Raw genomic sequence first — 15,607 nt, 5'->3', positions numbered from 1 at the left:
CCCTCCACGCAGGTGGATTCGGGCGTGCGGTGGCGACTCGCCCGTCCGCACCCCTGGGATCCCTTCGTTCCTCGTTCCTGGAGCCTTCTCCGCTCCTCTTCCTTCCTTCTCCCTCTTGCAGGCCTGGGCCTCTGTTACTAGGCCCGCCTCCGGAGCAGAGCTCATTCAGAGCCCCTGCTCCCTGTCACTTCTCCTCAGACTTCTCTGCACTGAACTAAGATAGTGCCCACCTTTTATACTCCCTTCTCAATGCACCCAGGAACTGCTTCCTCCCTGCTCCTGCACTACAGGGTTCCCCTTCCTCATTGTTCCCTCCCCCCACGCCAGCCAGGGACAGGGACTGTCGTGCCCATCTCAGGGGCATATTGGTCGCCCTGCCCCACGGCAATGTGGTGTAATGCATGCAGGTGTCGGGTCCTGATCCACACTCCATCCTTACCTGAGAGTGAGATATCACACCTCTGGGTGAGGTGCAATACCTCTGTAGCAACCGAGCCCTCAGGGTGCTACAGTTCCATTTATCTTCAGCCTAGGTGACGTATTGCGATACAGGGCCGTGATTTTGGCTATAAAAGGGTCCCCTAGACCCCTACCCCAAGCTTTTTAAGAGAATCATATATGGCGTGCCAGGAGACTCTATGGAATGCTTTCTCAGCATCCAACAAGAGTATCTAATTACAAATTTTTAACTGCATCTAGCCCAGGAAATACTTTGTGCCTAGTAGCAGTGTCTGCTAGTCAGCGGATTATCCCGGCTGTTAAGCAAGCTACACCACCTGTAGTTTGGACACTTAATTTTTACAAAGGAAATGCTTCGGGACCACGGGATACTCAGTGAAGAGCATCAGGAGGCACCCCAAGGCATAGGGGCTGGGACTGGCAGTAGGATGCCTTGCGGTAGACAGCCGAGCTCGATCCTTATAAAAGCTTTTTAACTGTAGCAGCTTTAGTGGACGCTACTGGAGCTGGAATTACGCGGCTGCTGGCATGAGACTTGCCCTCCAATAGATCCTTGTAAATGGATTTAAAGTGTATTCATTCAAATTAGAGAGACAATTTAAATTAAAAAGCTTAGAGCTGCCTCCACCACAGGGGGGCTCGCTCGACCCACCAGCGGACAGGCACTAGTATTGGGAGAGGGGGGCTGGCCGTCAGGCTTCACCGCGGCTCTGGCACAAACCCGGCGACACGGAGGTAGCACGGGCAGGAGCGGACTGGCCGTGTCGGCTTCTCACTTTTTGGATTTTAGAAGGGCATGACATGCCTATATCTGTGTCTCCCCCTCCTTTTACTCCTCCACCTCTTTTCTTTTCGCATGACTATATGTACTTGTCACTTTTCCATGTGTTAGTTGTGTCTTCTGAGCAGTTTATCAGCTTTTGGACACCTTTGAAGGTGGTTTCTATGTGTTTCTATGTGTTTTTGTTTGCCTGCCATTGGTTTTAACGGTGTTCGAAGGTGTTCGACGAACAGTTCGACGAACACACGGGTGTTCGACGAACCGAACCGAACTCGAACACTACGGGGGTGGCTCAACACTAGTCATTATCTCAGTAAATTTGAATAAATAACAAAAAACACCTACAAAGGCTGTAAAGTAAATTTTGTATTTCATTTGGGAATCAAGGTCCCAGAGTCTGGAGGAAGAGTGGAGAGGCACACAATCCAAGCTGCTTGAGGTCTGGTGTGAAGTTTCCACAATCAGTGATGGTTTGGGGAGCCATGTCATCTGCTGGTGTAGGTCCACTGTGTTTTATCAAGACCAAAGTCAGCACAGCCGTCTACCAGGAAATTTTAGAACACTTCATGCTTCCCTCTGCCGACAAGCTTTTTGGAGATGGAAATTTCATTCTCCAGCAGGACTTGGCACCTGTCCACACTGTCAAAAGTACCAATACTTGGTTTAAAAATAACAGTATCACTGTGCTTGATTTGCCTGCAAACTCGCCTGACCTTAACCCCATAGAGAATCTATGGGGTATTGTCAAGAGAGACACCAGACCCAACAATGCAGACAAGCTGAAGGCTGCTATCAAAGCAACCTGGGCTTCCATAACACCTCAGCAGTGCCACAGGCTGATCGCCTCCATGCCACGCCGCATTGATGCAGTAATTGATGCCAAAGGAGCCCCGACCAAGTATTTTCAAAAACATTTTTCAAGCTGTTGTTATTAAGTATTCTAATTTACTGAGATAATGACTTTTGTGTTTTCATTGGCTGTAAGCCATAATCATCAACATTAACAGAAATAAACACTTGAAATAGATAACTCTGTTTGTAATGACTCTATATAATATATGAGTTTCACTTTTTGTATTTAAGAACTGAAATAAATTAAATTTTTGTGAGGTAGCAAAAACATGAAAAATGCCAAGGCGGGGTGGGGATACTTTTGAAATCCACTGTATGCCTCAGCCTCTTTCTTAGAAGAAGGAGTAAATTGCTTGCTTTAAAGCACCACTCCAACATTTTTCTTTATTTTACTGATAGAGTGGTGTCGCTAATCTAAGTTCCCTGCCACTAGTATTATACTTTCCAGCCACCATTTTCATCTGTTATCGACACCACTCAAGTCATCTTTTGCAGGTTTTCACCTGCCTGATCGCCCCAGAGGTCACCTCCCAATGTAAGTGTATGAGAGCCAGAAAGAGGCTCTCATAGACTTCCATTGAGAGCTTGTGATCGTTACTAGTGATGAGCGAGCATGTTCTGTTAACACTTTTGGCTAGCATGCTCGGGTGTTCGCCGAGTATCTTCAGCGTGCTCGGGTGTTATGTTTTAGTGACGCCGTGCGCATGATTTGCGACTGTTTGACAGCTTTAATACATGTGAGGAATGCCTAAGAAACAGGCATTCCTCACATGTATTAAAGCTGTCAAACAGCTGTCAAACATTCGCAAATCATGAGAACGGAGTGACTAAAACATAACACCCGAGCTCGCTGAAGATACTCGGAAAACACCCAAGCATGCTCATAAAGCTCGAGTAATATACATGCTCGCTCATCATTAATTGTTACCTCTGACTTCTGGTCAGTCAGAAGTTGCAAACACAAAATGGCGACACGGGACCAGTACAGTGCTGGGAAGAGCAGAAGACAGCAGCTGGTGAGACCACTCCAGCGCTGAAATAAAAAAAAAAAGCTTGAGTGTGAATTTAAGTGAATGGACGGGTAAATGGTAGTTTGTTGGCTAGTCGGAGCTTATCACTTGACTATTTACATTAAAACTGGTTATCAATGATAAAGTTTAAATGTTAAACATTTCTGCAACACGCTTGTGACTTGCTGAGGCACGACTGCTTTGGAGTTACGATTTGACAGACAAGAGGCATGTGGGTTCCAGTAACATTTATCTTACACTGAAGTCTAGGGAGGCAATGTCGAAATCGATTTGCAATAAAAAATCCAGTAGGTCAGATTTTTTTTAAATATTTGTGTTGCAGTTGCATTTGGTTGTGAGTCAAGAACAAACAAGGTGGGCACTGCAATTATCTAGGGACCAACTTTCTAAGTACTCCAACAAATAGTAAGAGTAGTAGAAGACCAAGAAGAGTACAAAATATGGCGAGGATCACTCTGATGAGGATCCCCCATTTTGTCTCTTGGTCTTTTAGACTAAGTCCCCACAATGAGCTTTTGGTGAGATTTTGATGTTGCAGACTTTCTGCAGCATTTCTGCTCCTATTAAGTAAATTAGATTACTTGTGTTTCTTCATTTTGCTATTGTGTTTTTTACATGCGTTTTTATTGCGTTTTTGACTCTGCGATTTTGTCTCTTGCTATTGTGTCATGTTTTAAGTAAAACTGCTTTGTTTTTTATACTTCCTGGCATTTGGCATTGACACAACTTTATTGATATAGTCATGTGCGAATTACTTGCGTTTTTGATGCGTTTCCGCCATGGAAATGCACAAAAAAGGATGAGCATTTTTTACTTGCTGATTTTCTGCAACTAATGCAAGACTAGGGGGAAATCTGCCTGTAAAACTCAAGAAATTGACATGCTGCAGATTAGAAACACGCACCGCAGGTCAGTTTACACTGAATAAAAATAAAGCACAGAGGACATGAGATTTTTAGAAATCCCATCCACTTTGCTGGAACTGTAAGACGCTGCGTTTTGGACGCAGCAAAAATACGTAGTGTCAAAAACTGAATGAAAACTCATCGTGGGCACACAGCCTATCTACTCACATTGGGAGTCAAAAGGTGACCACGTGAACAATCATTAGATGCAATGTGGCAATTTTCATTGTGCATGTTTAGCCATAGTCAGCTTGGAAAAAAATTAAGATTTATACCTACAAGTGGAGTGTAGGAAATTATGATATCTTGAAAAACTTCCTTTGAAACTGAAAGTGAGAATAAGATGATAATAAAAACCCTTTGTGATATTATTTGAGCTTTTGTGCTGTTTTATAGTTTCTTCATTTGGATCTCTTCTTCTTGCCCCAGTGTGAAAACTCTTCTGAACTCGTTTAGATAAAGTCAGCAAGTGGTTTGGCTGCTGATGGATCTTTGCCAGCTAACACTCACTAAGTGGCTAGCCTTATGGGAGCGCATTACGTTATTGCTGGGGAATGAAACTGATGCTAAAGTGGATCGATCTTCATCAGTTCTGTCATTTTTGTATACTAAATCCATCTTGATCAAGGTCAACTGTTGACCATTCGAACAAACTGAAATTAGTTTTTCAATCAGTATTTATATACTTCTAAAAAAAAGATATACTTCAGAAAATGCAAGTGTCATCTTGCAAGTGTGAGTATTTGGTGAGTTTTTTACATCAGTATGTGTAAACCAAAATCAGGAGTGGAATCAATCAGAGGAAAAGTATAATAGAAACACATCACCACTTCTGGATTTATCACCCACTCCTGGTTTTGGCTTACAAATACTGAGGTAAAAATCTTAACGTGTGTATGTGGCCTAAGACCACATTGAGACTGCTGCGAAACAACTGTATTTTAGTGCCTGTATACAAATCCCAGACAGCCCTGTGGTTTAATTGGATTGAGCTGAACTCAATGCTGATTTAAGAGAAGCAGGAAGAGGCAACAGATGGTACCTGAAAGCAGGTATGCAAATTGCATATGAGTGGTCATGTGATAACCGCCTGGCGTCTGACACAGAGCAGAATCCTGACAGTGTGTACTGTACACAGGGGTGGATAAAGATTAGCAAGGGCCCCGGGCAGTTTAGAAGGCGCGGGCCCCCCCACACACACCTGACACACATGTCACATGATCCCCTGTAATAGATCATGTGATAGTTCACGTGAAATTAATTTGGCACCATATTAATACATTAATTATAATATTTTTTTTTACATTAATTGTATGACTTAATATTGAGCACAACTAAGTATGCTGACATCCCCTATATACAGTATGAGACCCTGCACACAATATGAGCTGCCACAATCCTCCCATACACAGCAGGAGGCCGCACGTAGCCATCTATACACAGCGGTAGGCCACACGTAGCCATCTATACACAGCAGGAGGCCACACGTAGCCATCTATACACAGCGGAAGGCCGCATGGTGCCATCTATACACAGCAGGAGGCCACACGTAGCCATCTATACACAGCGGGAGGCCGCACGTAGCCATCTATACACAGCGGGAGACACACACACACTCTCACACTCACCATCCCCCAGCTCCCGTCGTCCAGCTCCTCACTGGTGGTAAGTAGCAGTGCAGGGCGTGCACAGCGTGACGTCACACTAGCAGACACAGCCCCACACAGGGCCGTGTCTCCTAGCTGTGATGCGGCCGGGCCAGCACACAGGGAAGTTAACAGGTGCTGGGAGAGCGGTCCGGGGGCCCCCCGCCTCTGACTGCCGGTATGTGCCGCGGCGCCGCACATATTATAATGAGGGAAATCTGGCCATGGACCCCCCGGAGCCCCGGGCGGTAGCCCAGATTGCCCTCATTATAATCTGCCTATGACTGTACATTACACACGGTTAGGATTTCCAATGTTGGGCCTGGGTCACATTAGCCTATAGCATCCGATGGGAGAGCATCGGATGCGATATGCTAATGACACTTGGCTCCAGCTCTGCTTCGAGCGTGAGCCGAGTGTCAGTGCTCTGTGCTCAAAACCTCTCACATGACAGAATCGCAGCACAGGTGCGGAGGAGACGGAGAAAGTAATTTCTCCATCTCTTCCATTGCCGTCATCCGTGGTAATCACACTGCACTCGGATGACATCCGAGTGCAGTCTGATGTGTCATACTCACACATAGACTTGTATGGGTGACCGCTTATCAGATGCAATTGCAGCATGCTGCGACTGTCTTCTCATGCCAATTCGGCATGAGAAAATAATCGCCAATCTGAATAATAGTGGTCCGAGTGCTATGCGATGTTTTATCGCATAGCACTCAGCCGTGTTATACGCTCGTGTGACTCCGGCCTTAGACTCCATGTATAATTTGAAACTTGCCCCAATTTGTAGTTAGTTGGTTCTTTGATATTTTACCCAACATTTCAGACTCATCAACAGGACGTGCTACCCATTAATGGATCAGGTTAATACTGCACATGGGAGAGGTACCGCCACCCCGCTTGTGACACTTATTATCCTCCCATGCTATATATTGAAACATTAATACTAGCAAAAAAAATAAAATAATGGATTTTTCACTTTTTTGGTCACATAGGAATTTTTCAGTGCCTGTTGTAAAAAGCAGATTGCTGATGTGATAGCAATCACCATTATGTCCATCTTATCTTTATATGTACTGTATATATATATATAGATGAATTCCATGACAACACATGCTTTCTTAGAATACTTACAGTAACCCACATTGCATCTTTACGTCACAGCCCAAGGGAGCACTTACTGCTGTAATAACAATCTTATGTGGCCTATACTGTAGACATATTAACTCTTGCATTTCAAGTACTGGGCACTTTTAGAATTTTTGCCAAAGAGAAATATTTTTAAGTTTTTTTTTTATGTTTTCACAAATAAAATGAAAGAGCTATTTCATCTCAAATTATACACTTTGGGCCCGATTCATTGTTGCATTTTTTCCTTTTTTATATAGTGTTTGATTTTTTACACCTATTTTCAATTTATTTTTTTAAGTCTTTTATAAGTTTTCGCCTGTTTCTTTATGCCTATCCTTGTGAGCAGGGTTTTTGTTTCCCAGATGGTTGCAGCCAAATTCAATAATTGCGACGTTTTAAAAACGAATGTACTCCAGGTGTTTCCCACCAGAGGGATTTTATGTATGCCTGGTATCCCCATCCCCCAGCCTCAGCAAATTTGGAGTAGTTTTAGTGGAACACGTGACCTTTTACACTGTAGAGTTGCAAAAAGCGTTAAAGACAAAAAATAAAGAGCATTTTTGATTTTGCGACAATTTAGTACAAAAAAAGATAAGTGACTTGAAAACTCCCCACAAATGATGAATTGGGCCCAAAGTATACCAAAGGCTTCATTTCTGTCTTGTAATATTTATTGTAATATTTTTTTGCGTTAAATTATTCAGAATAGCACACATGGTTCATTAATTTTGCAGGAGGTCAAAACTGGTCTTTGTTTATTGTGGTCCTTAACTTTTTTTTATTGGCAAAAGTTGCATATTGTGCAAAAAAAAAATAAATAAAATGACTCCAGAGGAGAGTCTTCAATAAAGTGGAGCAGGAGGCGGCGCATGCCCAGATCGAGATCTCGGCTCATTGGCATCCTCATTAAGCAAAAATCTTGATCTGCACATGCGCTGCTTCCAGGGTCATTTTATTGAAGACCGCCTGTGGAATCACACCGTGCATGTGCCGCCCACCCCAATGACGATGGCACAGAATTGAAAAAAGGGGGCAGGTCACTGAAAAATCAGTGTCCTGTAAGAAAATCACAGGAGGCTGGCGATGGGACAGAGGAGCAGGAAAGACCCCACCCCCTAGGTCCGCCCCAATGCACAGAAGATGTCATTAGAAGGAAACTTTCGAGGCTAATTAAACAACCACTGATCGGATCCCTACACCGCAGGTATCAATTTAATCATAATAACGGCGCCATTATGGTCATACCTTTATTTTATGGTGGCAAATCCTGATGACAGGTTCTCTTTAAAAACAAAGAGCTAATGGAAAGATAAATAGGGTGCAAACAAAAAAATGGTGCATAATACAAAGGGCCCAATTCATTATTGCATTTGCTCCTGTATTTTTGTCTAGTTTTTGATGTTTTTCACCTGCTGTTTTATTCATCTTTTTATTTGAACTCTATGTATTCATCTGTTTTGTTTGCCATTATTTAGCAGAGTTTAGCGTTTCCAAATATTTTCGCCTGATTTATCAGTCGCAAAAACATTCACAAAATTTGTTGAAAATGTACTTTAATTCCTGCCCCTGGAGTGATTTTATGTACACCAGAAAATTATGCCTCAATTTTTGAACTATTTTGTGAAATGTGCTAAGATGTTGCAAAAAAAAAACCTTAAAAGTCAAGAATAAAGACTATTTATTAATTTGTGCAAAATTCACGAACTATGTGCGCCATTTGAAAAATTTGTTGCAAAAACGGTAGTGAATACCACAAGACAAAAAAGAGAAGGGACGTAAAAAAAATAACCTGCAAATGTTGAATTGTGAACAAAAAAGTCAACAGAAAAAAAAACTAGTGCAATAATGAATTGGGCCTAAAGTCTTCAAAAATCTCTGACCCATGATAACTATTTTATCTAACAACCCCCCTGTTCTAAGAGTCTCCCGGAATATTTCCATACAAATTTGGGTTGAGAATAGCAGCTTGCTCGTATAAGAAGCTTTACTTTCATAAGCTCGATACTTTGTATAGGATTCATGACCCTTTAAACCTCTTCTATGCACTGTACAGGGCTGAAGCGTTAGCACTGAGGAGCAATGAGCGTGCCGGCCTGGGAAGAGGAGACAGGCAGAGAAGAATCCTGTCTCAGCACCGCACACAAATGTTGCTTTGTAATGCAACTTCCCTTACTGCAGACCCTTCACGAGACGCTCACGATGGATAGGTCTGCAGCCAAGTGGTTTACATAAAGCTTCTGCTCCTAAATCCTTATATTTTCCAGACATCCCATATGTAGTGCAGCATATTACTTACCGAGCGTGGCTGGGGACAAGTGTGCTCCAATTCTTCCATGGTTTCTAGGGGAAGCTCACCACAAAGGGATTTTGGGATACCTATTTCTGACTCAGCATCAAGGCTGAGAACTGGCATGGCCAGAAGAGGCTTTCCGCAGCTCCCTCCACAATCTGCAACTTGTCTTGGGGATTCGATGTAGTAGATATTTTTCCGAGCTTCTTGTCTTATTCCCGGGAGGAAGAGATGACTGTTGTTTAATTCTTCTAAGTAGAGGCGGTGATGCACAGGCCCAGGGCTTATCACTATAACAACCAGGCAGCAGTAAAGCACACGGCACAGAATGCACTGGCCTCATTTGCATCTTGCTTTTCGGTTGGATAGTGTCATCCCAGTACAGTTTGAAATGAATCCTTATTCCTTATGCATCCCGAAAAAGAGGGGAAGACAGGGAGCTCGCCTGTGGTAGGGTCTGACCGCAGGCATCCCCCGAATATCATCTATTAATAATAAGCAGCACAATGACAGAAATTCTAATTAAAGCCGCCTTCATGCAATTTTTCGTGTTTTTTTTTTTTTTTTTACCCGAAACTGGGATTATCATTTATTTTCTAACTGAATCTTTAAAATAAAAAGTTTTAAATAGGACATCGTTTAAAAATATAGAGAAAAAAAAATCTATTTTCAAATGCTTATACATTTTTTTTTACCCTCCTCTAATCTCATCAATTACATCCCTCCCTAATACTCTAATTAGGGGAAGAAGGAACAAAATAAAAAAGAACAGAAGAGACACATCTTAATTTATTGATTACTGCATAAATTCAGTGCTTGTTCTTGCTTCTTTTTCTGTCTATAGCCTGACGCAAATAGAGTTAGCTAATTAGTCACAGTAGTTATTCTTGAAATACAATTTAACCATTCATTTACTCTAGGAAGACACATTGAAAACCATTTACTGGCTAAGCATAAAAAATATATATCAAATCCTCAACATTGACATCGCAACACCAATAAGGAAAAGTCATGGAATTATGGAAATTACAGGATAGATAGACATGTAAATGATATGCAAATGATGAAAAAATGGAAACAACATTTTCAAACCAAGTGACAGGGACAGTCTCTGGGTAGAAGTGTTAGAACTCTCCTGTTAGGTTTTTTTTAGTTTGCTGGTCACATGACCATTTTTGCCTATTTAATCCGGCTCCGCCCTCCTGGTCTTGCTGGACTTCATTGTATTTACTACTCTTGAGCTAGCTTGGTGCTCTGTTGCCGTTCTCTGTTAGTTTTGCTAGGTCTTCTGACCTCTATGCTTTTTGTTGTGTGTTTGTCTTTGACTGCTACTATTTCTGCTAGGAGGTGTCCAACTTATCCCAGTCCCTAGTTCTTGTAGGGATCCATCCCTCACATCTATAGGTCTTCGTTCAGACTAGCCGAGGACTTTAGCGGGTCTGATCGCAGGATCAGGTTCCCCGTTACATCGTAGGGATCTAGTTTAGTTCTATTGTAGGGACAGTTTTCCTGTCTTTCCTTAGTCCCTGTAGCAGATCATAACAAGAAGGACAGCAGGCAGGTGGCTGGTGAGCGCTCCCAGGTGAGCGGGCGAGAGTCTTTGGACAGGCAGGTGGTCACGGCAAGTGACGGCAGAGCCTCCAGGTAGGCTAGCAGACAGGTAGCAGGTGAGCGCTCCCAGGTGAGCAGGCAAGAGTCTCTGGACAGGCAGGTGGTCACGGCAAGTGACGGCAGAGCCTTCAGGTAGGCTAGCAGACAGGTAGCAGGTGAGCGCTCCCAGGTGAGCAGGCAAGAGTCTCTGGACAGGCAGGTGGTCACGGCAAGTGACGGCGGAGCCTCCAGGTAGGCTAGCAGACAGGTAGCAGGTGAGCGCTCCCAGGTGAGCAGGCAAAAGTCTCTGGACAGGCAGGTGGTCACGGCAAGTGACGGCGGAGCCTCCAGGTAGGCTAGCAGACAGGTAGCAGGTGAGCGCTCCCAGGTGAGCAGGCAAGAGTCTCTGGGCAGGCAGGTGGTCACGGCAAGTGACGGCGGAGCCTCCAGGTAGGCTAGCAGACAGGTAGCAGGCGAGCGCTCCCAGGTGAGTGGGCAGGCTGGTCCATAGACAGACTGACAGGTGTCGGAAGGCAGACCGTCGGACCGCAGGCTTGCAAGCAGGTAAACGGATATCAGGCAGGTATCAAGCAGGAATCTGGCAGGTGACTGGCAGGTAACTGTTAACGGGACCTGAGGGCTGAAGCAGAGTGAAGGCTTTGCAACAACATTGCTCGGGCACCTCCATTTTGGAGGAGGTGCCTTATATATGGTGAGGTCCTCCGGCCATTGGCCGGGGACTCCTTAGGACGGCGCGCGCGGCCCCTTTAAGAGAGGGGGAGCACGCTCGCCCTAAGCACAGTGGCCGAGAAGCAGAGCTCGCTGCCAGCAGAGCGGGAGGAGGACGCCGGGCACGGAGTGGAGAGGTGAGGGAAACAGCGTCCCTGCCTATCAGGAGGCAGGGACGCCGACGCTACAGTACCCCCCCCTTTAGATCCCCTCTTTTTTAGGCCAGACAGAAATTTATCAAGGATGAGAGGGGCATGGATGTTCTCCCGGGGCTCCCACGTTCTCTCCTCAGGACCAAACCCCTTCCAATCTACCAGAAAAATGTTTTTTCCTCTTACCCTTTTGGTGGCCAGAATGTTCTCTACCTCAAACTCGTTTTCAGCGGAAACCGGAGCAGGAGGCGTACCTGTAGACTTGGAAAAAGAGTTAAGTACCACGGGTTTGAGGAGAGATACATGGAAGGAGTTAGGGATCTGCAAGTTGGCCGGGAGTTTCAATTTATAGGCCACTGGGTTGATTTGTTTGATAACTTCTAGTGGGCCGATGAACGGAGGCCCTAACTTGTAGGAAGGAATCTTGAGCCGGACATACTTGGACGAGAGCCAGACTTTATCTCCAGGACGGAATTGTGGAGGATCCAGGCGTTTTTTGTCAGCATGTTTTTTCATCCGCTCGGACGACTGAAGGAGTGCGGATCGGGTACTCTCCCAAATGGAGGAAAATTTGCTAACGAGAGATTCCGCAACCGGATTGTCCACTGAGGTGGAGACGGGAAATGGGATCCGAGGATGCTGACCGAAGACTACAAAAAACGGGGATTTGGAGGAAGATTCGCTCTCGTGATTATTGTAAGAGAATTCGGCCCATGGCAGGAGATCCACCCAGTCTGAATGGTGGGCATTAACGAAGTGCCGGAGGTAACTGGTCAGGATCTGATTGATCCGCTCCACTTGACCATTGGACTGTGGATGGTATGCGGAGGAGAAGTCCAGGGTGACGTCTAGCAGCTTACATGTGGCTCTCCAGAAGCGTGAGGTGAACTGAACCCCACGATCCGACACGATGTGGAGGGGCAGGCCATGGAGACGGAAGATGTGGCGGAAAAAGTCTTTAGCCAGCTCGGGTGCAGACGGGAGGCCTGGCAGGGGAATGAAATGAGCCATTTTGGAAAAGCGGTCAGCGACCACCCAAATGACCGTACAACCGGCAGAGACAGGGAGATCTGTTATGAAGTCCATAGCTATATGCTGCCAGGGGGCAGCAGGTACTGGAAGAGGAAGGAGGCGACCGGCTGGCAGGTGTCTCGGAACCTTGTTGCGGGCGCAGGACACACAGGCAGAAACAAAGTCTATTACGTCCTTGTGCAGGGTAGGCCACCAGTAGTGCCGGGTGATAAGCTGAAGGGTCTTTTTCTGACCGGCATGGCCAGCAAGCTTAGACGAGTGACCCCAGTGTAGGATCTTCTCCCGATCAGGTACCGTTACGAACGTCTTACCTGGAGGGAGACGATTTAGACTCACGGGGGCCACCTGCATTACTCTGGCGGGATCGATGATGTGTTTAGGTTTCTCCTCAAGATCAGACACCAGGAAGGATCGGGGCAAGGCATCAGCTTTGATGTTTTTGTCAGCCGGGCGAAAATGAAGAACAAAATCAAAGCGAGCAAAAAACAAGGACCACCGGGCTTGGCGCGGGTTAAGTCTCTGGGCACTCTGGAGGTAAGCCAAGTTCTTGTGGTCCGTGTAAATTATTACCGGGTGAAGAGCCCCCTCGAGCAGGTAACGCCACTCCTCCAATGCCAGCTTAATGGCCAATAACTCTCGGTCTCCTATAGAATAGTTGCGCTCGGAAGAGGAGAAGAGTTTGGAGAAGAAGCCGCAAGTTACCATTCTCCCGGAAGACGATTTTTGGGTAAGTACCGCTCCGGCTCCAGAGGAGGAGGCGTCAACTTCCAGGAAGAATTGCTTGTTGCCGTCTGGGCGATGCAGCACCGGGGCAGAAGAGAAAGCCTGTTTTAAGGAAAGAAAGGCTTCCTCAGCTTCGGGCGGCCATTCTCTGGGATTAGTGCCCTTACGGGTGAGCGCAGATTGGGGCAGTCCGGGAAGAGAAGTGCGGTATGAAGAGGCGGTAGTAGTTGGCGAAGCCCAGGTACCGCTGAATAGCCTTCAACCCCTCTGGTCGAGGCCACTTCTCGATGACAGACAGTTTCTCTGGATCCATTCGTAGGCCGGTCTGAGAAATTATGTAGCACAAAAACGGAAGCGAGGTCTGCTCAAAGAGGCACTTCTCATATTTAGCGTAGAGGTGGTTCTGCCTGAGCCTGAGCAGAACCTGACGAACATCCCTCCGGTGTGTGGGGAGATCCGGAGAGAAGACCAAGATGTTGTCCAGGTACACCACTGCGCAGGAGTAGAGAAGGTCCCGGAAGATGTCATTGACCAACTCTTGAAAGACGGCGGGAGCGTTACAGAGACCGAAGGGCATTACCAGGTATTCATAGTGGCCGTCCCGGGTGTTGAATGCCGTCTTCCATTCATCCCCCTGACGGATACGGACCAGGTTATACGCCCCACGGAGGTCCAGCTTGGTGAAGATTCTAGCCCCCCTCAGACGGTCAAATAATTCCGGAATGAGCGGAAGGGGGTATTTATTCTTCACCGTGATCTGGTTAAGGCCTCTATAGTCTATACAGGGACGGAGTGAGCCATCCTTCTTTTTGACGAAGAAGAAGCCTGCTCCCGCCGGGGAAGTAGATTTCCGGATGAATCCCCGGGCCAGATTCTCCTCAATATATTCTGACATGGATCGGGTCTCAGCAGCGGACAAAGGGTAAATGCGCCCACGGGGAGGAGTAGCGCCGGGCATCAGGTCGATTGGGCAGTCGTATGGTCTATGAGGGGGTAATGTCTCTGCCTCCTTTTTATTAAAGACGTCCGCATACGACCAATAAGGAGCCGGAAGACCAGGTAGATTGGCTGGAGTAGGAGAAGGACGGACAGGATGGACGGGAACTAAACAAGTCTTATGGCAGTCCTGTCCCCAGCGAAGGACTTCTCCGGTCTGCCAATCAAGCACAGGTGCATGTCTCTGAAGCCAAGGTAGGCCTAGTAAGAGAGCGTGAGAGAGTCCAGGCAGAACATGAAAGAAGATGCTCTCAGAGTGCAGCATTCCCACCTGCAGGGTTATGGATTCGGTGATGAGTTGGATGGGATGTGATAAGAGGCCCCCATCCACGGCAGCGACAGATAAGGGTACAGCTAGAGGTTTGGTGGGAATGCGGTATTTCTCTACCAGAGACTGAGAAATGAGATTTCCGGCAGCTCCAGAGTCAAGTTGGGCTAGTTCAAAATAACGGTTCTCCCCGCAGATGATAGAGACCGACAGCAACAGAGATGGAGAGGGTTTACTCTTGTCTAGGACGACCTCTCTGAGCGATCCTAGACACAGGCGTTTCCCGACCTCTCCGGGCAGGAACGGATCCGGTGCTCCTTACTGCCACAGTAGAAGCAGCTCCCCTCGGCACGGCGTAGCTCTTGACGGGTTTTGACCATCTTGGTCTGGTCGACCTGCATAGGCTCGGGTGAGTGCGCCTGGGGAGTAGCGGGAGAAGTGACAGGTTTCTGAAAGGTAGAGGCTAGACGTGGAAACCTCCTCTCACGGGTGACCTCTTTGGCGCATTCCTGGAACCGGATGTCAATCCGGGTGGCAAGAGTTATTAAGTCGTCGAGAGTGGTAGGTATGTCCCGACCGGCGAGTTCATCTTTAATACGGCCGGACAGACCCTCCCAAAAGACAGACACCAGGGCGTCGTTATCCCAGGCCAGCTCCGAAGCAAGGGTACGGAACCGTATGGCATATTGGCCCACGGTGAGATTTCCTTGATGGAGGCGTAGCAGAGATGATGCGGATGAGGTCTTCCGTCCGGGTTCGTCGAAGACTTTCCGGAAAGCCGTGAGAAAGGCTGGCAGGTTGGACACCAGAGGGTCTCCTCTCTCCCATAGAGGATTTAGCCAAGCCAGTGCCTCCCCCGTGAGATGGGACATGATGAAGGCTACTTTGGCCCGGTCGGAGATAAACTGGTGGGACAGGAGTTCAAAGTGCAGGGTGCACTGGTTTATGAAGCCCCGAGCTTGAGCGGGGTCGCCTCCGAAGCGTGGAGGTGCAGAAAGCCGGGGTCCGGGGCAGGA

The 15,607-nt window shown here is 46.6% G+C and overlaps 1 protein-coding gene across 3 annotated transcripts in view; it reads right to left on the bottom strand.

The window, feature by feature from the left end:
* The window catches only part of PCYT1B (phosphate cytidylyltransferase 1B, choline), a 117,433-nt gene extending 107,868 nt beyond the window's left edge, over positions 1-9,565 (bottom strand). For 2 of the 3 annotated variants that reach the window (XM_073667408.1, XM_073667409.1), the window contains exon 1: positions 9,108-9,564. In XM_073667408.1, coding sequence (XP_073523509.1) covers positions 9,108-9,224 — 117 coding nt within the window. In that variant the 5' untranslated portion in view covers positions 9,225-9,564. Of the gene's footprint in view, positions 1-9,107 lie in introns of all 3 variants that reach the window. The other variant, XM_073667410.1, reaches the window with a different exon arrangement.
* Positions 9,566-15,607: the final 6,042 nt, after the last annotated feature.

This window comes from Phyllobates terribilis, unplaced genomic scaffold, assembly GCF_046119375.1.
Source record: "Phyllobates terribilis strain yellow unplaced genomic scaffold, ASM4611937v1 Scaffold_2__4_contigs__length_985480577, whole genome shotgun sequence".
In the NCBI taxonomy this organism is placed as follows: domain Eukaryota; kingdom Metazoa; phylum Chordata; class Amphibia; order Anura; family Dendrobatidae; genus Phyllobates; species Phyllobates terribilis.
The sequence above is the reverse complement of the archived record's forward strand: the minus strand, read 5'-3'. Positions and strand labels throughout refer to the sequence as shown.